General features: G+C 40.5%; 1 protein-coding gene across 3 annotated transcripts in view; it reads left to right on the forward strand.

Moving 5' to 3' along the window:
- EGFLAM (EGF like, fibronectin type III and laminin G domains) overlaps positions 1–26,266 on the forward strand; it is a 166,284-nt gene that overhangs the window by 23,748 nt on the left and 116,270 nt on the right. For all 3 annotated transcript variants that reach the window (XM_068532448.1, XM_068532451.1, XM_068532456.1), the window contains exons 2-3: positions 24,834–24,943; positions 25,978–26,061. In XM_068532448.1, coding sequence (XP_068388549.1) covers positions 24,834–24,943; positions 25,978–26,061 — 194 coding nt within the window. The remainder of the gene's footprint in view (positions 1–24,833; positions 24,944–25,977; positions 26,062–26,266) is intronic.

Here is a 26,266-nt window from a genome sequence, read left to right on the forward strand (position 1 = left end):
CTGTGTTCTGTTTGTTTTTAGGTTGCAGCTTTTATTTCTGCCTTTAAGCCTCTGACTCCATATGTTTTTCATTTCACTCAGAGGAGTTAGGACTGCTGTTGACTGAGAATGTCTAGTCTAATAAGGCTTTTTATTTTTGCCCTTCTAATTTGTCTAGTGTTTCAAACTACGAAGACCCTTTGCTTTCTAATCTAGGCTGGTTTGCAGTTGTCCTCGTAGGTGGTGTGGTAGGAAGAACATGGGATTTGAAGGCAGAAGACCTTGGTTTGAGTCCCAGTCTCAGCTGTGTGACTTCAGACAAGACCTTCAACCTCTCTGAACTTCTGTTTCCTTGTTTGCAAAGTAAATTAAATAAGGAGGACAATACTTATTGGCCCCAGGATGACAGTAAGGATTACATTTAGTCACATACATTACATAAATTTAAATGTGTTATTTTAAATGATCAGTGCTATAATTGTACAGGCACTGAACGGAGATTGGGCTGCCAAGAATTTCCCCTTTAAGGTCTTCTTCCATTCCTGAAATACTTTAACTGTAAACAGTTACTCACACCGAAAGCATATTTTTCCTTAGCAGTTGCCCCTTGTCAGTCCCCAAAAGCGTCTTCACATGTGGTTCCTCAAGATATAAGTGGTGGAGTTATAGGTCTTATGGGGTTATTTCCTAATGTTAGTGCATCATATCAAAACTGCACAAGAAGCCAACATTATTCTTGAAAGTCTTTATTATTATTATGATTCATAAAGTACAGTGTATAAGCTTTGATGTCTACACATGTGACTCCCATTTAGGGAGCCATTTGTAGGAAAAGTACTTCTCTGTAAGCATTCTGTGGGGTTGATACCCACACTAGGAGATGCATGTGGAAATTGATACCTATTAAGGAAAAGTAGATTCCAGACCCCCATCTCACACTCACTTCATGTGCTAACTCATTAGGAACGCTTTGTATTGATGTTTCTTTCTTTTTCTTTTTCTTTATTACTCCATCTGTCAGTTATTACTGGATAGCAAACCACTCCAAAACTCAATGATTTATAAGAGCTATTATGTATTCTCACTCATGTCTCTGCAGGTTGGCTGGCGTCAGACTGATCTTGGCTGAACCCAGCCAGGCAGTGCTGTTTCAAGGTGCAGGTTTTTCTGGGCTTGATGCGTTGTAACAGTTTACGTGCAGGTCTGCCCCACATAGGTCTTATGTCGATTCTGGTTGAAGGGGTTGTCATGGCAATGACAGAGGCACAAGAGGCAAGCCCAGGACTTCCCTGGTGGTGCAGTGGTTAAGAACCTGCCTGCCAGTGCAGGGGACACGGGTTCGAACCCTGGTCCGGGAAGATCCCACATGCCGTGGAGCAGCTAAGCCCGTGCGTCACAACTACTGAGCCTGCGCTCTAGAGCCCGCGAGCCACGACTACTGAAGCCCGCGTGCCTAGAGCCCGTGCTCCGCAGCAAGAGAAGCCGCCGCAATGAGAAGCCTGCGCACCGCAACGAAGAGTAGCCCCCGCTCGTTGCAACTGGAGAAAGCCCCAACAAAGACCCAACGCAGCAACAATGGCCATTGTAAAAAATGCAGCAACAAAGACCCAATGCAGCCAAAAGTAAATGAATAAATAAATAATAAATAAATAAATAAATAAATAAATAAATAAATATTTTAAAAAAGCAAGGAGTATTAAAAAAAAAAAAAAAAGAGGCAAGACCCAGGGTACAAAACATATCAAACCTCTTACGGCATCATGTCTGCTAACACTCATTGGTCACATACTGCTAAGCTTAAAGACAAGGAGCAAAGAAATAGATACACACTGCTTACCCTGAAACCAAAGCAAAGCACATGGCCACGCCCAGTGTCAAAGGGGCAGGGAAATATACTCTTTCCATGTTGGAGCATGGGGAGGTTACATATTTTTTGTCAATAATCTAATAGTCCTATTGCCAAGTACGTACGTTGAATTCCTATACACAAGATACATATGTGTGGTGCAACTCTACAGTATAAACGTGGATGTTCCAATGCCCCTCTACGATGGCCATCCTGAAATGACACATAGAGGATGATTCTCCCATACAGAACCATTTCCACTGTTAAAAAAAGGTAAGATAGGCCATAGATTTTACAGGTTTGTCTCTGGTCTGTCTATAATTCTACCATCCTGCTCCCTTTCAAAAAGGTATATCTACCTTGATTTATTTTTTAAAAAGCAAATCATTCTTAAACTTTGGTACTTTAGGTATGATTAGTCATTAATTGCTTACAATAAATCTCATACTGATGACAGCATGCCGTGACTAAGACCCACAGGTAGATTCCACTAACCACTAACCAGAATGTGTGGATAGTTTATTACAAAAGGACGTCCGTGGAACATTGTAGTGATCTGGGCTTTTTTGATGAACTTTTTATTTGGACTTGAAAAGGGAAGCATGTTTGTGCTAGTAATCAAGACAGAGAGAGGACCATGTTTGATCTTTGAATAAGTGGGTGTTTTAACATAATATACTTGAAAATTTAAAAAATATATATGGCTAATGAATAATATATAGATGGACAAACTGTCTATTAAGGATGACCAAATAGGGCATCCCTTCTCTTCTTTCAGGTGTATGTTAGAAGAGTCCCAATATTTCAACACATGGAAAAGGTTAGAAAAGAATCCTTTACAAATAAGAATTTAATTGATTTTAAAAAAATTTATGCTGGAACTGAGAGGGGGATCCTGATTTGAACTTGGTAAGTAATATAACCGTATACCTTTCTACATTCCCGAAATGCACCCAAACAATAAGTAAGATTATGATGATAGTTATCAGACAACTAGTGAAGTCTACCTTACACATTTCTAGTAGGAAAAAAAATAAAAAAGCCTATATAAAGCAGAATGTATCCCATTGCTAAGCCAACCTCCTTTTTCAATTGATACTGGGTTGAAAGACCACATGGCTTTACACTACCTACATTGTGAAGGCAGTATCACAGTTTAGGTAGTTCAAGTAGCAATTCTGAAATGTGGAGGAATACTTGTGATATATTTAGCGTTTGTGCTATTTAAACTGCAAAATACAATCAGAAGCAAGAATAATTGTTCTGAATTTTGTTTCCAAGAATAATTGTTAAGATACTTTGAGGAGTTTAACAAGTCTGCTTCTGGCTAAACCCAACACTCCTAGACGTGCAATTCTTTTTTTTTTTTTTAACATCTTTATTGGAGTATAATTGCTTTACAATGGTGTGTTGGTTTCTGCTTTATAACGAAGTGAATCAGCTATACATATACATATATCCCCATATCCCCTCCCTCTTGCGTGTCCCTCCCACCCTCCCTATCCCAACCCTCTAGGTGGTCACAAAGCACTGAGCTGATCTTCCTGTGCTATGTGGCTGCTTCCCACTAGCTATCTATTTTACGTTTGGTAGTGTATATATGTCCATGCCACTCTCTCACTTTGTCCCAGCTTACCCTTCCCCCTCCCCGTGTCCTCAAGTCCATTCTCTACCTCTGTGTCTTTATTCCTTTCCTGCCCCTAGTGTCTTCAGAACCAATTTTTTTTTTTTTTTAGATTCCATATATATGTGTTAGCATATGGTATTTGTTTTTCTCTTTCTGACTTACTTCACTCTGTATGACAGACTATAGGTCCATCGACCTCACTACAAATAACTCAATTTCATTTCTTTTTATGGCTGAGTAATAGTCCACTGTATATACATGCCACATCTTCTTTATCCAGTCATCTGTCGATGGACACTTAGGTTGCTTCCATGTCTTGGCTATTGTAAATAGTGCTGCAATGAACATTGTGGTACATGACTCTTTTTGAATTATGGTTTTCTCAGGGTATATGCCCAGTAGTGGGATTGCAGGGTGGTATGGTAGTTCTATTTTTAGTTTTTAAAGGAACCTCCATACTGTTCTCCATAGTGGCTATAATCAATTTACATTCCCACCAACAGTGCAAGAGGGTTCCCTTTTCTCCACACATTGCTCCCTCTCCAGCATTTATTGTTTGTAGATTTTTTTGATGATGGCCATTCTGACCGGTGTGAGGTGATACCTCATTGTACTTTTGATTTGCATTTCTCTAATGATCAGTGATGTTGAGCATCCTATCCTGTGTTTGTTGGCAGTCCGTATATCTTCTTTGGAGAAATGTCTATTTAGGCCTTCTGCCCATTTTTGGGTTGGGTTGCTTGTTTTTTTGATATTGAACTGCATGAGCTGCATGTAAAATTTGGAGATTAATCTTTGTCAGTTGCTTCATTTGCAAATATTTTCTCCCATTCTGAGGGTTGTCTTCCATCTTGTTTATAGTTTCCTTTGCTGTGCAAAAGATTTTAAGTTTCATTAGGTCCCATTTGTTTATTTTTGTTTTTATTTCCATTACTCTAGGAAGTGGATCAAAAAAGATCTTGCTGTGATTTATGTCAAAGAGTGTTCTTCCTATGTTTTCCTCTAAGAGTTTTATAGTGTCTGGCCTTACATTTAGGTCTTTAATCCATTTTGAGTTTATTTTTGTGTATGGCTTTAAGGAGTGTTCTAAATTCATACTTTTACATGTAGCTGTCCAGTTTTCCCAGCACCACTTATTGAAGAGGCTGTCTTTTCTCCATTGTATATTTTTGCCTCCTTTATCAAAGATAAGGTAACCATATGTGCGTGGGTTTATCTCTGGGCTTTCTATCCGGTTCCATTGATCTATATTTCTGTTTTTGTGCCAGTACCATACTGTCTTGATTACTGTAGATTTGTAGTATAGTCTGAAGTCAGGCAGCCTGATTCCTCCAGCTCCGTTTTTCATTCTCAGAATTGCTTTGGCTATTTGGGGTCTTTTGTGTTTCCATACAAATTGTGAAATGTTTTGTTCTAGTTCTGTGAAAAATGCCAGTGGTAGTTTGATAGGGATTGCACTGAATCTATAGATTGCTTTGGGTAGTATAGTCATTTTCACAATATTGATTCTTCCAATCTAAGAACATGGTATATCTCTCCATCTGTTGGTGTCATCTTTAATTTCTTTCCTCAGTGTGTTATAGTTTTCTGCATAGAGGTCTTTTGTCTCCTTAGGTAGGTTTATTCCTAGGTATTTTATTCTTTTTGTTGCAGTGGTAAATGGGAGCATTTCCTTAATTTCTCTTTCAGATTTTTCATCATTAATGTATAGGAATGCAAGAGATTTCTGTGCATTAATTTTGTATTCTGCAACTTTACCAAATTCATTGATTAGCTCTAGTAGTTTTCTGGTGGCATCTTTAGGATTCTGTATGTATAGTATCATGTCATCTGCAAACAGTGACAGATTTACCTCTTCTTTTCCAATTTGGATTCCTTTTATTTCTTTTTCTTCTCTGATTGCCATGGCTAGGACTTCCAAAACTATGCTGAGTAATAGTGGTGAGAGTGGACATCCTTGTCTTGTTCCTGATCTTAGAGGAAATGCTTTCAGTTTTTCACCATTGAGCATGATGTTTGCTGTGGGTTTGTCGTATATGGCCTTTATTATGTTGAGGTCGATTCCCTCTATGCCAACTTTCTGAAGAGTTTTTATCATAAATGGGTGTTGAATTTTGTCAAAAGCTTTTTCTGCATCTATTGAGATGATCATATGGTTTTTCTTCTTCACTTTGTTAATATAGTGTTTCACATTGATTGATTTGGGTATATTGAAGATTCCTTGCATCCCTGGGATAAATCCCACTTGATCATGGCGTATGATCCTTTTAATGTGTTGTTGGATTCTGTTTGCTAGTATTTTGTTGAGGATTTTTGCATCTATGTTCATCAGTGATATTGGTCTGTAATTTTCTTTTTTTGTAGTATCTTTGGTTTTGGTATCAGGGTGATGGTGGCCTCGTAGAATGAGTTTGGGAGTGTTCCTGCCTCTGCAATTTTTTGGAAGAGTTTGAGAAGGATGGTGTTAGCTCTTCTCTAAATGTTTGATAGAATTCACCTGTGAAGCCATCTGGTCCTGGACTTTTGTTTGTTGGAAGATTTTAATCACAGTTTCAATTTCATTACTTGTGATTGGTCTGTTCATATTTTCTATTTCTTCCTGGTTCAGTCTTGGAAGGTTATACCTTTCTAAGAATGTGTCCATTTCTTCCAGGTTGTCCATTTTATTGGCATAGAGTTGCTTGTGGTAATCTCTTAGGATGCTTTGTATTTCTGCGGTGTCTGTTGTAACTTCTCCTTTTTCATTTCTAATTTTATTGATTTGAGTCCTCTCCCTCTTTTTCTTGATGGGTCTGGCTAATCAATTTTGTTTATCTTCTCAAAGAGCCAGCTTTTAGTTTTATTGATCTTTGCTATTGTTTTCTTTGTTTCTATTTTATTTATTTCTCCTCTGATCTTTATGATTTCTTCCTTCTGCTAACTTTGAGTTTTGTTTGTTCTTCTTTCTCTAGTTCCTTCAGGTGTAAGGTTAGATTGTTTATTTGAGATTTTTCTTGTTTCTTGAGGTAGGCTTGTTTTGCTATAAACTGCTTTTGCTGCATCCCATAGGTTTTGGTTCATCGTGTTTTCATTGTCATTTGTCCCTAGGTATTATTTGATTTCCTCTTTGATTTCTTCAGTGATCTCTTGGTTATTTAGCAACGTATTGTTTAGCCTCTATGTGTTTGTGTTTTTTACGTTTTTTTCCCTGTAATTGATTTCTAATCTCATCACGTTGTGGTCAGAAAAGATGCTTGATATGATTTCAATTTTCTTAAATTTACGGAGGCTTGGTTTGTGACCCAAGATGTGATCTATCCTGGAGAATGTTCCGTGTGCACTTGAGAAAAAAGTGTAATCTGCTGTTTTTGGGTGGAATGTCCTATAAATATCAATTAAATCTATCTGGTCTATTGTGTCACTTAAAGCTTGTGTTTCCTTGTTAATTTTCTGTTTGGATGATCTGTCCATTGGTGTAGGTGAGGTGTTAAAGTCCCCCAGTATTATTGTGTTACTGTCGATTTCCTCTTTTATAGCTGTTAGTAGTTGCCTTATGTATTGAGGTCCTCCTATATTGGGTGCATGTATTTTTATAATTGATATATCTTCTTCTTGGATTGATCCCTTGATCATTATATAGTGTCCTTCCTTGTCTCTTGTAACATTCTTTATTTTAAAGTCTATTTTATCTGATATGAGTATTGCTACTTCAGCTTCCTTTTGATTTCCTTTTGCATGGAATATCTTTTTCCATCCCCTCACTTTCAGTGTGTATATGTCCCTAGGTCTGAAATGGGTCTCTTGTAGACAGCATATATATGTGTCTTGTTTTTGTATCCATTCAGAGAGCCTGTGTCTCTTGGTTGGAGCATTTAATCCGTTCACGTTTAAGGTAATTATTCATATGTATGTTCCTATTGCCATTTTCTTAATTGTTTTGGGTTTGTTTTTGTAGGTCCTTTTCTTCTCTTGTGTTTCCCACTTGAGAAGTTCCTTTAGCATTTGTTGTGGAGCTGGTTTGGTGGTGCAGAATTCTCATAGCTTTTGCTTGTCTGTAAAGCTTTTGATTTCTCCTTCGAATCTGAATGAGATCCTTGCAGGGTAACATAATCTTGGTTGTAGGTTTTTCCCTTTCATCACTATAAATATATCATGCCACTCCCTTCTGACTTGTGGATTTTCTGCTGAGAAATCAGCTGTTAACCTTATGGAATTTCCCTTGTATGTTATTTTTCGTTTTTCTCTTGTTGCTTTCAGTAATGTTTCTTTGTCTTTAATTTTTGTCAGTTTGATTACTGTGTGTCTCTGCATGTTTCTCCTTGTGTTTATCCTGCCTGGGGCTCTCTGCGCTTCCTGGACTTGGGTGGCTATTTCCTTTCCCATATTAGGGAAGTTTTCAACTATAATCTCTTCAAATATTTCCTCAGGTCCTTTCTCTCTTCTTCTTCTGGAACCCTTATTATATGAATGTTGTTGCGTTTAATGTTGTCCCAGAGGTCTCTTAGGCTGTCTTCATGTCTTTTCATTCTTTTTTCTTTATTCTGTTCCACATCAGTGAATTCCACCATTCTGTCTTCCAGGTCACTTATCTGTTGTTCTGCCTCAGTTATTCTGCTATTGATTACTTCTAGTTTATTTTTCTTTTCAGTTATTGTATTGTTCATCTCTGTTTGCTTGTTCTTTAATTCTTCTAGGTATTTGTTAAACATTTCTTGCATCTTCTCAATCTTTGCCTCCATTCTTTTTCCGAGGTCCTGGATCATCTTCACCATCATTATTCTGAATTCTTTTTCTGGAAGGTTGCCTATCTCCACTTCATTTAGTTGTTTTTCTGGGGTTTTATCTTGTTCCTTCATCTGGTACATAGCCCTCTGCCTTTTCATCTTGTCTACCTATCTGTGAATGTGCTTTTTGTTCCACAGGCTGCAGGATTGTAGTTCTTCTTGCTTCTGCTGTCTGCCCTCTGGTGGATGAGGCTATCTAAGAGACTTGTTCAAGTTTCCTGATGGTAGGGACTGGGGGTGGGTAGAGCTGGGTGTTGCTCTGGTGGGCAGAGCTCAGTAAAACTTTAATCTGCTTGTCTGCTGATGGCTGGGCCTGGGTTCCCTCCCTGTTGTTTGTTTGGCCTGAGGCAACCCAACACTGAGCCTTCCTGGGCTCTTTGGTGCGGCTAATGGCACACTGTGGTAGGGCTCACACCAAGGAGTACTTCCCATAACTTCTGCTGCCAGTGTCCTTGTCCTCACAGTGAGACCCAGCCACCCCCTGCCTCTGAAGGAGACCCTCCAACACTAGCATGTAGGTCTGGTTCAGTCTCCTATGGGGTCACTGCTCCTTCCCCTGGGTCCCGATGTGCACACTACCTTGTGTGTGTCCTCCAAGAGTGGAGTCTTTGTTTCCCCTGGACCTGTCAAAGTCCTGCAATCAAATCCTGCTAGCCTTCAAAGTCTGATTCTCTAGGAATTCCTCCTCCCGTTGCCGGACCCCCAGGTTGGGAAGCCTGACCTGGGGCTCAGAACCTTCACTCCAGTGGGTGGACTTCTGTGGTATAATTGTTCTCCAGTTTGTGAGTCACCCACCCAGCAGTTATCGGATTTGATTTTATTGTGATTGCGCCCCTCCTACCATCTCATTGTGGCTTCTCCTTTGTCTTTGGATGTGGGGTATCTTTTTTGGTGAGTTCCAGTGTCTTCCTCTCGATGATTGTTTAGCAGTTAGTTGTGATTCCTGTGCTCTCACAAGAGGGAGTGAGAGCAGGTCCTTCTACTCCGCCATCTTGAACCAATCTCCTTTTTCATTTTTTTCTGATCTGATCTTTATGATTTCTTTCCTTCTGCTAACTTTGGGGTTTTTTTGTTCTTCTTTCTCTAATTGCTTTAGGTGTAAGGTTAGGTTGTTTATTTGAGATGCTTCTTGTTTCTTGAGGTAAGATTGTATTGCTATAAACTTCCCTCTTAGAACTGCTTTTGCTGCATCCCATAGGTTTTGGGTCGTCGTGTTTTAATTGTCATTTGTTTCTCGGTATTTTTTGATTTCCTCTTTGATTTCTTCAGTGATCTCTTGGTTATTTAGTAGTGTATTGTTTAACCTACATGTGCTTGTATTTTTTACAGATTTTTTCCTGTAATTGATATCTAGTCTCATAGAGTTATGGTCGGAAAAGATACTTAATGTGATTTCAATTTTCTTAAATTTCCCAAAGCTTGATTTGTGACCCAAGATATGATCTATCTTGGAGAATGTTCCATGACCACTTGAGAAGAAAGTGTCTTCTGTTGTTTTTGGATGGAATGTCCTATAAATATCAATTAAGCGCATCTTGTTTAATGTATCATTTAAAGCTTGTGTTTCCTTGTTAATTTTCTGTTTGGATGATCTGTCCATTGGTGAAAGTGGGGTGTTAAAGTCCTCTACTATGATTTTGTTGCTGTTGATTTCCCCTTTTATGGCCATTAGCATTTGCCTTATGTAATTGAGGTGCTCCTATGTTGGGTGCATAAATGTCTACAATTGTTATATCTTCTTCTTGGATCAATCCCTTGATCATTATTTAATGTCCTTCTTTGTCTCTTGTAATAATCTTTATTTTAAAGTCTGTTTTGTCTGATATGAGAATTGCTACTCCACCTTTCTTTTGATTTCCATTTGCATGGAATATCTTTTTCCATCCCCTCACTTTCAGTCTGTATGTGTTATTAGGTTTGAAGTGGGTCTCTTGCAAACAGCACATATATGGGTCTGTTTTTGTATCCATTCAGCCAGTCTATGTCTTCTGGTTGGAGCATTTAATCCACTTACATTTAAGGTAATTATCGATATGTATGTTCCTATTACCATTTTCTTAATTGTTTTGGGTTTGTTTTTGTAGGTCTTTTCCTTCTCATGTGTTTCCTGCCTTGAGAAGTTCCTTTAGCACTTGTTGGAAAGCTGGGCTGTGTAGGCTTCCTAGTGGAGGTAACTGATGCCTGTGTTCTGGTGGATGAGGCTGGATCTTGTCTTTCTGGTGGGCAGGACTATGTCCGGTGGTGTGTTTTGGGGTGTCTGTGAACTTACTATGATTTTAGGCAGCCTCTCTGCTAATGGGTTGGGTTGTGTTCCTGTCTTGCTGGTTGTTTGGTATAGGGTGTCCAGCACTGTAGCCTGCTGGTCGTTGAGTGGAGCTGGGTCTTAGCATTGAGATGGAGATCTCTGGGAGAGCTTTTGCCATTTGATATTACATGGGGCTGGGAGGTCTCTGGTGGACCAATGTCCTGAACTCAGCTCTCCCACCTCAGAAGCTCAGGCTTGACACCTGGCTGGAGCACCAAGACCCTGTCAGCCACATGGCCAGGTACGTGGGGAGTTTCTTGCCTTTTGGGAAGTCTGAGGTCTTCTGCTAGCATTCAGTAGGTGTTCTGTAGGAGTTGTTACACGTGTAGATGTATTTCTGATGTATTTGTTGGGAGGAAGGTGATCTCCACGTCTTACTCCTCTGCCATCTTGAAGGTCCCCTAGGGTGGTTAGTTTTTATGGGCTGCGTAATTTCATAGGCTAGTGAGTAGGAGGATTATTCCAACTATTTTGCGAAAGGAGTGAGATTTCCAGGAATTGGGCCACCACCCACTTTTTGACCTTGTGTAGTGGCCCTCGGAACTGTCATGGTGCCTATGGGTGTGTCATTTAGATGCTAATGTATTACGATGAGCATATAATGAGGCTCAAGGTCTACTGAAGGTTGAACCTTTTGCCATCTTGGGCCTAGTTGGTTCTAACCAGTTTTGTCATGCCCTATGGCTATGTCATTCTTTTAGAGGTTGTGCCCTGCCCCCTTCCCTCCTGTTTCACTTCCATACCCTCTTTGGAAAGATGACCATGTTTCCTGCAGCAGACCCCTGCTGCTTAGGGGTATCTGTATCTCTATGTGAGGTCTATCTCTGTAGATCTGAGATTGGGAATGACCCACAGGTCTCAGTGGGTCTCTGACCTGGAGCAAATGGCCTCTGGTCTCAACCAGAGATCTAGTGATGGAGAGGTGACCCATTCTTGCCACCATGATTTCTTTTTTCTAGCAGTCCTTGTGGTAACTTGGGTACCTGGGAGAGCAAATTCAGGTTTGTGGCTAATTTGGGGATGTTAGTACAGTTTGATAGGAGGCTGAACTAAGGTCATGGCAGTAGCACTAGAAGGAAGATGTGGATTTATTCAGTCAGTCATTTAGTCAATCAGACAGCAAGTATTTCTGTAACGCCTATTATGTTCTAGAGACTACTATAGGTGCCAAGGATAAAGGATGACCACAAAAGGCCTGGCCCTCATGGAGCTTACATTCTATGGGCTATTGGGGGCAGCATGGTGTTTGGTGTTGTATCTGGAACATAAGAGAGAGGGAGCAGTTAAAGATGCTCCCAGATTTTTGGACTGTGGGGAACATGGGAGAGGAGATTTGGAGACTGAAGATGCTTTTAATCTAGAACATTTGGAGTTTGAGTTGTCTGTGAGCCATCAAGGCTGAGATGCTTAGTGAGATATGCAGGGCTTACTTGAAAAGATACATTGGGCAGGTGCTTGGAGATACTGTGGGAATGGATGAGACCACCTGGAAGAATGGGACTCACAGTAGGGCTCATCCGGGGCAGGTGTACATCAGGACCACCTGGGGAGCTTCTTCAGACTCTGTGCATCAGTGTCCTTGACCCAGACATTTAGAGATTTTGAAATACCCCATATGGGCATCGTCCCTAAACTACCACCATTGAGATGTCCTCTAAAGGGAATGTGATTACGTTGAAGCAACAAAAAGGGTTGAGAGTTACTGGTACAACCTGAGAGGAGGCCAGCGTCCAACTGAAAGCCTCTATAGCTTCGTGAAATTTGGAGGTACATGCCAGAAGCTCCAGAGCTGCTGGCTAGGGACTGAACAAATCAAGGCCTTAGTGTTAGTTTTTCACTAGCTGCTGAGATCTCACACGGCACTTGGCTGCTCTGAGTTTTAATTTCCACATCATTAAAATCAGAGGGTAGGCCAAACCAGTGGTTCTCACCCTGTGGTTTAGGAACTAACAGCATCAGCGTGCCCTGGGAGCATGTTAGAAATGCAGATTCTTGGGCCCCATCCCTTACCTCCTTAATCAGAAATTCCAGGCGGGGCCAGCAACCTGTTATTCCAGCCTGTCGGGTGATTCGGATGCTCCCAAACGTCGGAGAACCGCTGGATTAGATGAATTTGGAACTCCCTTCTAGCTTAAAATCTTCTGCTCTATATTCTTGTCCAGATGCTTTTGTCAAGTTTCACAGTCTAAGTCTCTTTGTCCCTCTCCCGTGTTAAATGATCTTAGCATTTAATCATTGTTAATAATGAATCATTATTATGTGCATGCGCGTGCAGGTGTGTGTGGCAACAGGAGGCTGGTGAGTGGAGACTCAGCCTTCCTGCTTGCTTTTTTGGATGATGTGGTCAGAGTGAGCCTGCACCAGTGAAAGCAAAGAGTCACAAGGTGTGGTCGCGCACAGTAGGCACTCAAAAGCTGGTTTTGGCCTTAACCCTCTCTAACACACCTGGAGTTAGGGGAGAGCGGGGCCTAGAAGTCCATCGTCTAATTGTTACTCCAGTAGGTTGCCAGCTCTCTGATCCTACCACTGTGTCCAGCATCCTTCTCCATTTCTGGCATGTGTGCTTTGTTTGGCTTGCTGACTGTTAACAGGAACTGCTGTTAGAGGCTCTCAGCTAGATTTCCCTTGGCTGGAAGTCCGCAGCTGGGCCGGAAGGACTCCTCTGCAAGATCCCCTCACAACCCAGCTGAGCCCAGTTTATGAAACTGCGTGATGCTCAAGGCGGGCCTGCCCCTAATGCTAGTGCATCCAGAGCAAGAGTTCAAATGGACACCTACATACCACCTGTAAAAACTTACAACTCATTCACAAAATAAACAGTTAGATGCAAGATTTTCTCTCCTTCTGCCTTGACAAATATACTTTCATAATGGCCTGGAAGACCAGGTTCAAATTTAGATTTCTCAGACTCCCTGAATTTCCACTTTGAAAGAGGCAGTGTGGACAGGCCTGGTCCCTGAGGCCCGATCTGCTGTTCCTCTTGCTCTGTCCCTCCCCGGAGGGTGCGCCCGTGCACACACGTGGACACCCCAACCAACAACCCAGCTCCGTCCACTGCCTGTGCTGGCAAACAGTGACCCACTGGCGACCCCATCACTGAGGGTGCACACACCGGCAGCACTGGTCCCCCCTCAGAAGGACAGACCCAGGGAAGAGGCCACTGAGGACCAGGAAGCAGGCTCAGGACTATCCGGGCAGGGAACCCAGGGTCTTGTGTGCTCAAGGAGTGGTCCACAAGTGGAGGGGGCCCAGGCTCTTCTGGGCATGTCCTCCTGGCCTGGGACACACACTCCAGCCAAGGGGCATGGTGTGGCCAAAGGAGGATCCGAACTGGGTCTTCTAAATCAGGGCCCACGTTTGTCTGGGTCTAATTGTGCCAGGAACCGCTCTGAGTGATTCTCTTCCCTGTCACCTTTAGTGTTCTGTGGATGCTTCCCCGTGTGCTATTCAGGGAAGTATGGATGTCAGAGTAGGAGGGACATTAGAAATCATAGAATCCAGCCCATTGGTTAGCAAACGAGTAAATGGAGGCACTGCGCAAGGGTGGATTACGTTCTGGAAAGATGCATTACTCCCTGGAATTGTACTCTGGAGTGGTGGATTGTGGAATCACATGCTGGAACGGTGGCTTTCAGAGGGAAGCATGATTGTGATGTGAACCATAAACCGCCCACTGAAAGAAGCCGGGAGGGCTCTGGAAGACACTTCATGCTGCTCCTTAGTGTCTGAGATTTCCTGAATCCCTAGGTAACTAGAACAAATGCTGTTCTGTGTCTTAAACCCACATTTTTACTACTGCCTTGAAGGCATCACCTTGAAAGTGGCTCTAGTGGCAGATTCTGGTTACATATTCATAGTGCTGCTTTAGTAATATTAGCTGGAGCAAGCTTCAAAAAGATGGAAATAAGGTTTTTTTCCTATTCAGAATTTCCTGATTATTTTTAGTTAGTCTGGGCATTTTCCATTGCATCAGTGAATATAACTCTGTTCATTCCATGAAAATCAAATAACTAAAAAGTGAGCAATGTATTTCTGTCACAGATGACATTTTTGTTTGCATTTTGGAGTGTTTTTATGAATTGGATTACAAAACTAATTGAATCGGAGATGAATTTTACACAGGAAGTTGAAGTATTTTATGAAATAAAATTACCATAAGAAATTGACTTAATCATTCAGAAGTTTCTAATGCAAAAACACGGTTTTGAAAGCCCTCCAAAGAAGAAAGCCCAAGAATACAGCTCCCTCATGGCAAAGAAACACACTTTTTATTTATTTACCTCTTAAGAAGTATGGCTTTTAGCTTATAAGAACACGGCTTCAGGACAGATTGTATAAATGCATTATACTAGTTTTAAATGCTACAGTTCTTCAAAACTAGTTTTTTATTGCATAATATATAATCCAACATTCTAACCATAGTTGCTTAAATATGAGTTATTTTTGTATTTAACTGCTTAAATCTTGTTTGGTCCACATGTAAGTGGCCTACCGCTTTGATTTTTTTTTTTAATATTGAGGAAGCACTAATACGTTTTTATATCATAATAGATAAAATCCCAGAAGACCTCAGTGTTATAACCATTATCAACATTTTTTGCTTCCTTAAGAGTGTTTAGAGAGAGTAACTTGGGCTCGACTTGCCCTGTCAAATGACTGGACTTTCTCCTGATGACTCAGAGGTTGTAGAGATGTGAGGAGTCTCTTTAGTTTCACTCCTAATCTTTCATTCCCTAGCTGGAAGAGATTGAGAGAAATAGTTTGCTTGGTTCATTCTGGTTGGGACTACACTCCGATGTCTCTTTATCTCCAAAGCTGATACCAGGCCAAGCCTCAAGACTTCCCAGCTGGTTTCTCTGGCCTTTCCAGGTCTGCCACTGCCTGTCTGGAATCTATCTCCAGCTCAGAGGGGCCCTACTGGGTGGTTTGCTCCTGCCTTCAGCTTGCCCGCTCTATGGATACTCCAATAATCATACAATGTCTGTATAAATATTGTGCTTGCCCTGCAAATACAGCTTCAGACGGCCCCCAGCTGGAGACCTGCCTTTCCTTCAAGGACACCCCAGACAAACACACAAAGAGAAAAATGCTGTGCTCGCGATGCAAATATGCCATAAGACAAGGCCTCTGATGCCTCCTTCCAACCAGATGGCCCTTCACACGCCCCTCCTACTCATACGATTTAGAGTCACCAATCCTATGGCCTTCAACTGCTTTGCTGAAAAAAGTTCCATTTAGTTTACTAACAACACACATTCTTCCGAGGAGGGCGCAGGCTGAGGGCGCTGTGGGAGGGAAACTATATCCCTTAGAATCTGGAAAGGCCAGAGAAACCTTGGGGGAAGTCTTGACAAATGGCAAATGAGTTCCGCTGCGAGCACAGCTCCGAACAGTTGGCGGCGCTGCCCCAGGCACTGGGTCGAGGAGGATTCTGAGGCCTCCATGAATAGGAGAGAATGGACTCCATGTGATCAATTTGATGCCGAGGGTGACTTCCAGGTTTCTGGACGTCATGGTGGATGATAATACCATTTACCAGAACAGGGATTACTGGAGGGGCTCAGGTTAAAGAGAAAGATGATGAATTCACTCTTGGCCTGTTGAATTTGAGAGGCCCGTGTGACATCTGGGTCCACTTGGCAGTTGGGTACATAGACCTGCCCTCTGGAAGAGAGGGCTTGGCTGGGGAAATGGACGGGGTGGGGGGCGGGGGGAGCCCACCAGCGTATATGTGGTAATGACTGGCAGGGATGAGAGCACCCAGGAAGAGAGTGTAGTGGAGCTGAGAAGAGGACATTCGGCAGAATCACCAAGAACACAAACTTTAAGGGGTGGAGAGAAGAAGATCATCTCTTCTTTGTTACTACTCACTGTCTCTATCTCCTGCCCCGTTGATAAGATCTTACATCAGTAGACTCTAGACCTCAGTTTCTTCATCTGTAAAGTGGGAATAATGTCTCCTTCCTCTATCCTATACTTTTATGAGGATCAGTTGATTTCTGGTGACACGTGGTGGGTTGAACAAACATATTTACTACTGGTCCCTAAAAAATCCCACTAAAATGCTTGTCAGCTGGGGCAAAGAGCATTAACCAGCAGGACAAAAGGACCAGCAGATGGCAGTGATGAAATTTTGGAAACTGAAATGCCCATGGGCAAGTGACAATGTATTTAGAAACCAAAGAATGATGGTTGCTAAGCCAGCAGTGAGGGGAAGATCAGAAGCTGGCTAATACTTGAATAGTGCTTTCAAATACACAAAAGTTTTCTTCTCTCTCTCTCTCATTCTCTCTCTCTCTTTTTTCTCAGATCTCTTTTTCTTTTTAAAGGAATAAATGTTCAAGTAGAAAAGATACTGATACATTGTATGAATAAACCAGTTTATCCCTTCCTTTACCAATGGACAATTAGGTTATTTCCAGTAAAAATATTAAATAAGAAATGTGCAGATAAAATCAGAGTACACAGACTCACATGGGGATAGGACATGTAACACCAAATGGTTGTTACCTCTGGAAGAGAGGAATGGAGAATGGCGTTTCAGCTATATTTTATCCCGTCCCCCAACATACATACATACATTTATTTATTTATTTCCAGCTTTATTGAGATATAATTGACATACAACATTGTGTAAGTTTAAGGTGTACAATGTGGTGATTTGATATATATAGAGAGAAATGATTACCACAGTAAGGTTAGTTGACACATCCATCACTCACATAGTTAGCATTTTTGTGTGTGTGTGGTGAGAACATTTAAAATTTACTGTCTTAGCAACTTTCAAGTACTATTAACTATAGTCGTCTTGCTGTACCTTAGATCTCCAGAACTTACTTATTCAATTTATAACTGAAACTTTGTATGCTTTGACCACCTTCACCCACTCTCCCTGCCCACCCCCTACCTTTTCACCTTCTCCCACCCCTGGCAACCACCAATCTACTCTCTGTTTTTATTATGTTTTGCTTTTTTTGTATTTCACATATAAGTGATATAATATGGTATTTGCTTTTCTCTGTCTGACTTATTTCACTTAGTTTAATGCCCTTAAGTTTCACCCATGTCATCACAAATGGCAGGATTTCCTTTTTTATGGTTGAATAATATTCCATTGTATGTATGTGTGTATATATCTATATCTATATCTACCACATATTCTTTATTCCTCCATCAATGGACACTTAGTTGTTTCCATGTCTTGGCTATTGTTAATAATGCTGCAATGAACATGGGAGTACAGATATCTCTTTGAGATCCTGTTTTCATTTCCTTCAGATAAAGATAACTGTCCAGAAGTGGGATAGCTGGATCACATAGTAGTTCTATTTCTAATTATTTGAGTAACCTCCAGACTGTTCTCCATAGTGGCTGTACCAATTAACATTCCCACCAACAGTGCACAAAGGTTCCCTTTTCTCCACATCCTTGCCAATCCTTGTTATTTCTTGTCTTTTTGATAATAGCCATTCTCGCAGGTGTGAGGTAATATTTCCGTGTGGTTTTGATTTGCATTCCCCTGATTTGTGATGTTGAGCACCTTTTCATGTATCTGTTAGCTATTTATTTGTACATCTTCTTTGGAAAGATGTCTGTTCATGTTCTTTGTCCATTTTTTAATCGTATTATTTGTTTTTTTTTATACATCTGTTTTTTTTTTTTAAGTTATACAATTTTTATTTATTTATTTATTTATTTATTTATTTATTTATTTATTTATTTATTTATGGCTGTGTTGGGTCTTCGTTTCTGTGCGAGGGCTTTCTCTAGCTGCGGCAAGTGGCGGCCACTCTTCATCACGGTGCCCGGGCCTCTCACTATCGTGGCCTCTCTTGTTGCGGAGCACAGGCTCCAGACGCGCAGGCTCAGTAATTGTGGCTCATGGGCCTAGTTGCTCCATGGCATGTGGGATCTTCCCAGACCAGGGCTCGAACCCATGTCCCCTGCATTGGCAGGCAGATTCTCAACCACTGTGCCACCAGGGAAGCCCCATATTATTTTTTTTTGCTATTGAGTTGTATGAGTTCCTTATATACTTTGGATATTAACCTCTTATCAAATATATGGTTTGCAAAAGTTTTGTCCTATTTTATTTCTTTTTAGAAAAGATTTGAAAATTCAAATAATAATAATAATTATAGCATTATATGTTAGTTATTTTGAGAAAGGGAAAAGAAAATCTTCCAGTCAGTATTCAAGGACACCGGAATGAGTATACTATAAAGGCAGCATGCTCAGAGCACTGACTTCCTTACCAGCTCTAGTTTAGAATCTTCATGAAGATGTGAGGACAGGGCCATGGTCATGACCCCATCTCTCCTCCCCTACACATCGTGAGACCTGGCTGGGCCATCCTCTAGGCCTTCATGTCCTGTGAGGCCCCATGTTGATGCCCCCTTGGACACAGTTACATCCAAAGGGACATAATTGTGAGATGTAATTTAGAATCAGAACTGTCCGAGAATTGAGGGCATAGGGAGCAAAAAATTGGGGGAAATACTGTTCTAGATTATGGCCAGCCACCAAAGTAGGGCGGAGCAAGAGAGTGCCTGTTCTGTGTCCTTTATAATATCAGGTCCCACCATTAGTGCTTCAGTCACTGTTGATCGACAAATCTGTGTGGCATTGTTTTCGGCAGCAATAGCCTCTTTTCCTGGACACCTTCATTTTACTGTGATAGTTGACTTGTGATACGGGCATATTATTTTATGCAGGTACATTACCTTTGGTTAACAGCTGGTAAATCTGCTTCATTAATTACAAACTATTTTTAACCTTACTGTTAAATTGAGAGACAGACAACAAACATGAGACAACGCAGCCTCCCCTAAACTGACTGGTAAAAACTAGTACAGATGCTTCATGAAGCGTTATTTTGTAGATTTCCTTTAGTTCTGAATGAGCCTGGTCATACTGGCGCCCATGCAACATTTGGTCTTTGAATATAAAAATACTTTTCCAGGTAATTTTTTCAAATTATGAAAAACAATATAATAACATTCTGTGAAGCTTACTAAATAGAAGAAAACAGGAAAAAAAATCATCCTTAATCTCAACTACCTTAATGTAACAATTAGCCTTTTACTCTTGCCTTCCAGTTATTTTACAAATGAGTATTTCGTATGACTCTAATAACAGTATTGATGGCAATTGGGTATACCTTTTATTTAACACTACATCCTAATTGTTGCTACAGAGTGATACAAGCCTCATTCTTAAAATAAACTTAATTTTGAAATTAATTTAGATTTATAGAGAGTTGCAATAATAGAATTCCTGTCTATCTTTTACCCAGTTTCTCCTCATGTTAACATATTATATAACCGTGGTACATTTGTCGAATCTAAAAAATTAACTGGTGCTAGTACTAACTAGTAATAGTACAATATTATGAAATAAACTACTGACTATTTGGATTTCACTCATTTTCCCACTATGTCCTTTCCCTGTTCCAGATCCTAAGAAACTGTAACGTGTTTAGTCAAATCTCATTTCTGATGTTTGTATAACAGTCCATCTTGGTAATGTACTATTATTGACTTGACTTTTGCCCTGTTTCTAAATATTTAGATTGTTTATGGTCTTTCCGTATCACAAGAGATCCTCTGAAGAACATCTTCATGCGAGCAGCCTTCTCTTCTTTTAAGATTCTTTCCTCACGACAGACTGTAATCCCACCTCTGAGAGTCCAAGGGAAGGAACATACTTGTGGCTCTGGATATTACTGTATTTTGCCAAATTGTCTTCCAAAATGCCTGCGCTCATTTACTCTGCCATAAGTAATTTTTTGAGACTAGCACATTTATGTACTCTTGTCAGCATTAGTTACTATCACTTAAACATTTTTGGCTAATTTAACAGGTGAAAATGACATCTCAATTTTAAGAAGTCATATTTATTTGATAACTAGCAAATTTGAATATTTTGCCATGTGTATTTATCAGCTATATTTTCTCTTATGGGAGTTGTCTCTTCATATTTTATTTATTAGGGCCTGAATATGTTTCTTCTCAGTATGTATGAGTTTTATAATAAAGGTATCCCTTGGCCTGCATTTTGCTGCAATTATTTACCTTTTGATCTGTTGCTTTTAGTTTTTCTTTTGTAATCTTTGAAGAGCATAATCAAGTTTTATGACATGGATCCATCACTTTTGATTTATTTTCTTTACCACTTTTAAGCTTAGAAATGTTTATCTTCAAAAAAGAAGTGTCTGATTTTAAAATTCAATTCTTTTCCATCTTTAACCATTTGATTTCCCATCTTTAACCATTCGATTCATCTGAGATAGTTTTGGTGTTTGGCCCAAATGTCTGACCTGGCCACCTCTCACTCACCAGCTGCCGATGACCACACCTCCTACATCAGTAGCAGTCAAAGCTGCCTTTGTGATCCTAGATGAGTGGATGACACACACCCCTCCCCTGCGCTGCCCAAGGCAGAATCCTTGGAGCTTTCAGGACTCTCACTCACCACCCCACCCACATCTACTCAACCATGGCGCTCTGTTATGTGGTGCTTCCCCCGACTCTTTGAGGAAGAGTGTATACTGCTTCCTCTGCTTGGGACACTTCTCCATCCCCACTTTGTCGCATTCTTATTAGTCTGCCAGGTGGAGTCAGGTGTGTCCTTGCTATGTGCCACCAAAGTGCTCCATCCTTCCCTCTATGTTCCTCACACCCAATTGTAATGTCCTGCTAACTTGTTGGTGGTCCCCTGTGTCTCTTCATTGTTAAGGTAGCCTCACCGACTAAGCCAGTGCCTGATACATGTAGGAGCTTGATAAATATATGTTAGGTGTGTGAAAGATTGAATAAATGAAAGAATATGCTGATAAAATAGAAGTCATACCTAGCTGTGTTCCAGCAGGGCTTGATTTGAATACTTTCTTAGAGAATATGAACATAAAGGGGATAGTATATTAGAATTCAGGCTTTTCACGGTACCAGCATGTCATGGATACTGTGGATTGGCTTGTTCAACAACATCCATTTTACCCTCCTTCTAGGTACCATTACTGTAATGCAAAGGCTGGAGAAATAAAAACATTTCCCAGACTGCCTTGCAGTCAGTATTCTGGATGTAAATTAGGTCCCACCAATTAGATGCACTCTTAGGACTTACAGAGGCAGGAATGGGAGGGAGGCCACTTTCCGGCTGCTGTTCCACCTGCCAAGCAAGGCCATCAAAACATGACAACTCATCATTCCAAGGTGCACCACCACTTTCGTGTGTGTCTGGAGGCAATTGTAATGGTAGGAATGGCAGGATCGGGTGTGAAGGCTGGGGTTTCTTGGTTTTGAATCACTGCAATAGTGAATTAGCTAGTTATCCTCTATCTACCTATTATCTCTCTCTCTTTCTCACCTATTTATTTACATATTTATAAAATAGAGCTAATGGAGACTCCTGAATTCCAGTCCCCTAGTCTTTCCACCAATTTTGTAACCACCTTTCTGCTTAAAATACCTAGAGAGTTTTCTGTTTTCTGAACTGAACAGATCCACAAGGGATACAAGGACTGGTTTCCCACTCACTGACCCAAGTAGCCCAACTTGATAAGTTGTCATTTTTCCCAAAATGAAGAGAGTAGTGCTATTCCTAGGACCTAGGATGAGATTGTGCTTACTGGTTATTCTGTGGTCTGTGAGGGTTCTGTAAATCATTTCCACTATCTTTTCCCCCATTCCCAGCTTCCTTTGAGATTTTGATAGCATCGACCTCAACTCAGCAATAAAACTGCCCAGTAATAAATAATTATACAGCTGGACCCAAATGTAAAACTACACAGGAAAAAGTATAGGTAAATGACTCAGATCTTTTAACATATTAAGAGCTCTTTTAAATCAGTGGGGAAAAAAAAAAATAACCCAATTGAAAAATGTACAAAACACATGAAGGGAGGAAGAAAAATAGCCAAAGAAGATATTAAAATATTCCTCTTTCTTTCTTATCAAAGTAGCAACGATTTTAAAGTAATACTCAGATCTGGTGAAGATGTGTTCCTTATACTGGGCATTCTCATACACCTCCATAAGCTTCTAAATTGGTTAATTTTCTAGATGTAAGTTTGGTTACATTTATAAAAATCTTTAAAACATTCATTCTCTGGATCAACAGTTTTCAGCCGGAATCAGTTTTGCCTGCCATGGGGCATTTGGCAATGTCTGGAGATGTTTTTGGTTTCCACAACTACAGTTGGTGGGTGCTACTAGCATCTAGTGGGCAGAGACCAGGGATGCGTCTCAACATCATCCTTCAACGCACAGGACAGCCCGCTTGAAAAAATATACAGTCCGAAATGTCAGTAGAGTGGAGGTTGAGAAATTCTGTCTTAGACACAAAAATTCTGCTTTGAGAATTTACCCAAATGAAAAAATTGAATGTACTTCAAGATTCAGTTATTAAATCCTTTTTGGAGAGCAACAAGTCAGTAGCTATTAAAAATTAAGATGCATATACTCATAATTTTTAATAGATATCCATCCTAGAAATGCTTGGACTTTTGTGCATGAAAAGGCACACACACAGATGTTCTTCTCAGCCTTATTTTTAACAGTGAAATTTTGGAAACAACCTAAATGTCAATTACTGGAGTAACAGTTAATGTCCATGCATGCTCTGCGTAGCAGAGTATTTGGCCATCCCACTGCCCACTACTCTTCTCCTATGATCCTGTCCTCCTTTGGGAAACTCCTGTACAGTGAATCGGCTTGGTGGAAGAACTATTTTCAAGACTCCATTCATCCTGTCCGTTTCCAGTTTGGAAACCAGAAAAAACTGATCTTTCCTCTCTGATCCCTTGGTCACATGACATGTTTGTCACATGACATGTTTGTCACATGACATAAGTTTGGCCGATCAGATGGGACTTTAAATCTTGAACCAAGGCAGAGTCAGAGAATAGTTGAAGATCAAATCCCTGAGTGGCAGCACTGGTGGCAGTAGTAGGTGTCTATGGCAGTTATTGCCAATTGATGACACTGAACCTCTGTCACTTGGTCCACCAGAAAGGCCTTCGATTTTGTTATTGAAAATATTGGTGGTGGAAGGCCCCAGCAGTAGCCCAGTAAATAGACACATTAGATCTCTGTGAATTGCAAACAAAGTATCCCAACTGATATGCTGGAGAATTATACACAGTCACTAAAAAGAAAGATTATCAGGACATATTAGTAAGTGGAAAATCAAACTGAAGAACACTCGTTCACTAAAGGAACGTTTATTGAGCTCTTCCATTTATTAGTCTCTGTGCTCTGAACAGGACATACCTAGTTGCTGCCCTCATGGAGCATTATTTAAAATAGCAAAATATCAGAAATAAATTGTGTCTAACAACAGTGGAATGAGATACACTATAAATTATGGCACATGCATTATATGGAAGAGCTAACAGCCATTAAAAATAAAAATAATTATTTTGATTAGTAAATACATACTATCAGTTTATATATATTAATATTCATATATAGACACTATATATACTAAGTCAAATAAGAATATATATGAATATATATTGAATATATATAATATGAATATATATAATATGAATATATATGAATATTATATATAATGAACACAATAAACAAAATTATATATACATTATATAAATAAAAATATACATATGTGTGTATGTGTGTGTGTGTGTGTGTGTGTATATATATATATATATATATATATATATATTTCAAAAAATTCCATGTAACCAAAAGGAGGTATACTATATAAAAATGTTGGCAGGACTCATTTCTGAATGATGGAATTTTTTGTTTTTGTTTTCTAAATTTTGAAATCTGCATATGTTGTTTTTATACACATAAAATTTATTGTTTATAACCATAAAATTATTTAAGGTAAGAATACAGTAAAACATTTGAAATTTCCTAACCCCATTTTATACTAAACCACATTTTTGAAATATTCAGCAATAAGGATATACGAGCTATATAAACAGAATCTATATAACATATCTATAAAACATATATGTTACTGAGTCAACCAAAAAAAATTCACTATCTTGCTTTAATACATTCCAAGCGCCTTGGTCTATGCTGCCCTGAATCTCCCTTTGCTGGTCCTTGAGGTATTAGGAGTTACAGAAGGGACTGTGGGCGATAGCTGGGCTGATTTCCCTCCCATTGCTGGTTTGGGAGGGGTCAGTAGAGGTCTGGTGAAGTCAGCTGCCACAGGTGTGGCCTGTAAGCACACACTCTTATATCTCCATCTGTAAGCACACACTCTTATATCTCGTGTTAAGTGTACTCAAGGTGGGATGCGTGGAGCTTTAACACCATCTCTTTTGTTTTGGGGCAGGCAAGGTGGGGCCGCCTCTTGATATCATGCTGGAGGCACTGAACTGTACAGCTTTCAGCATCCAGTGGAAGATGCCAAGGCATCCTGGGAGCCCCATCATGGGGTATACTGTGAGTACCTGGACACGGGGATTTCTGTAGTGGGTGTGTTGGGGTAACTGTTCCTCCTTCCCATCTTTGCTCCTCCTGTATACGGCCTCCTGATACCAGCCTTCCCATGTGGGGCTTCATTCTCCCTCCGTGAAACCAGAGGAGATGTTTCCCTATAAGGTCATTTGTAAGTGCCCTGAAAGTCAGTTGGCTCTACTGAGTCCTTGCCCTGTTCAGGGATGGGAAAATATAAACTCAGTAGAAGACATGCTTCCTGATCTCCAATTGCCCACAGTTAAATTTGGAGAGTAAAGCAGAAACATGGGAAACATGTTTTCTTTGAACAGTGTTTTTAAAAATGAGTCAACTTTTAGAAGTTAGGATTGGGATTGACATATATACACTAATATGTATAAAATGGATAACTAATAAGAACCTGCTGTATACAAAAATAAATAAAATAAAATTCCAAAATTCCAAAAAAAAAAAGAAGTTAGGAGACTTCAGATAAATTCTTGAAAGGCTGAAATCTCTGGGACTATCCAGAGAGCTGGCTACCCCAGGCTCACCTTCCTATGGGGCGCCAAGCCTGCTGGAGCTGAGCTGCCCACCAGGATGTAAACCCCCCATAAGACCCCAGACCCACCATTCCCTCCTGTCTCCCCTTCACCAAGGGAGAGAAGCCATGTATCATGACCCTTGCCCTGTTGTCATCTTAAAGTAGAGAAATGGATTTCTGGACTCAGGTAGAATCACAAGTGGGAAAATGAAAGATTACCTGAGAGAATCATGGTTTCGGGGAAAATACTAGGAGCCGGGTCCAGCCCTCTCCATTCCACTTTACTCCGTGTCTTCCTCTGGGTCTCTGCAGGCTTAGGAGTTTGCAGCCCTGGCCAGGTATGTCTGATGTTTGCTGACAAGGAACTAGTGTGAGAGAGGTGAGGCAGCGCGCCTCAGGACCCGCTGTGGTTGTGAGTACAGTTTGAACCACAGGCCCTTGGTCTGGTGGAGAAGTGCTGGCCCCGCTCTCACCCGGATGTCTGCATCTTTTCCAGGTCTTTTACTCTGAGGTCGGCGTAGATAAAGCCCTGCAGGAGCAGTCCCACGGTGTGCCACTCGGCCTGGATACCCTGACCACGGTGAGTAGCTCCATCCTGGACGCCTCCTAAAAGCACATCCCTGGTTGGCATTTCATTGATATTCGGAAGGATTTCTAATTTGGTGTGTGTATGTGCTGCTGAATGTATAATAATAATAATAATAGCAACAACAATGAAAACTAATGTTTGTATAGTCCTTTGGAATTTAGAACGTCCACGTGTATCTCCAGAAAGGCAGCCGTAC

Source organism: Eschrichtius robustus, chromosome 2 (assembly GCF_028021215.1).
Source record: "Eschrichtius robustus isolate mEscRob2 chromosome 2, mEscRob2.pri, whole genome shotgun sequence".
NCBI lineage: Eukaryota > Metazoa > Chordata > Mammalia > Artiodactyla > Eschrichtiidae > Eschrichtius > Eschrichtius robustus.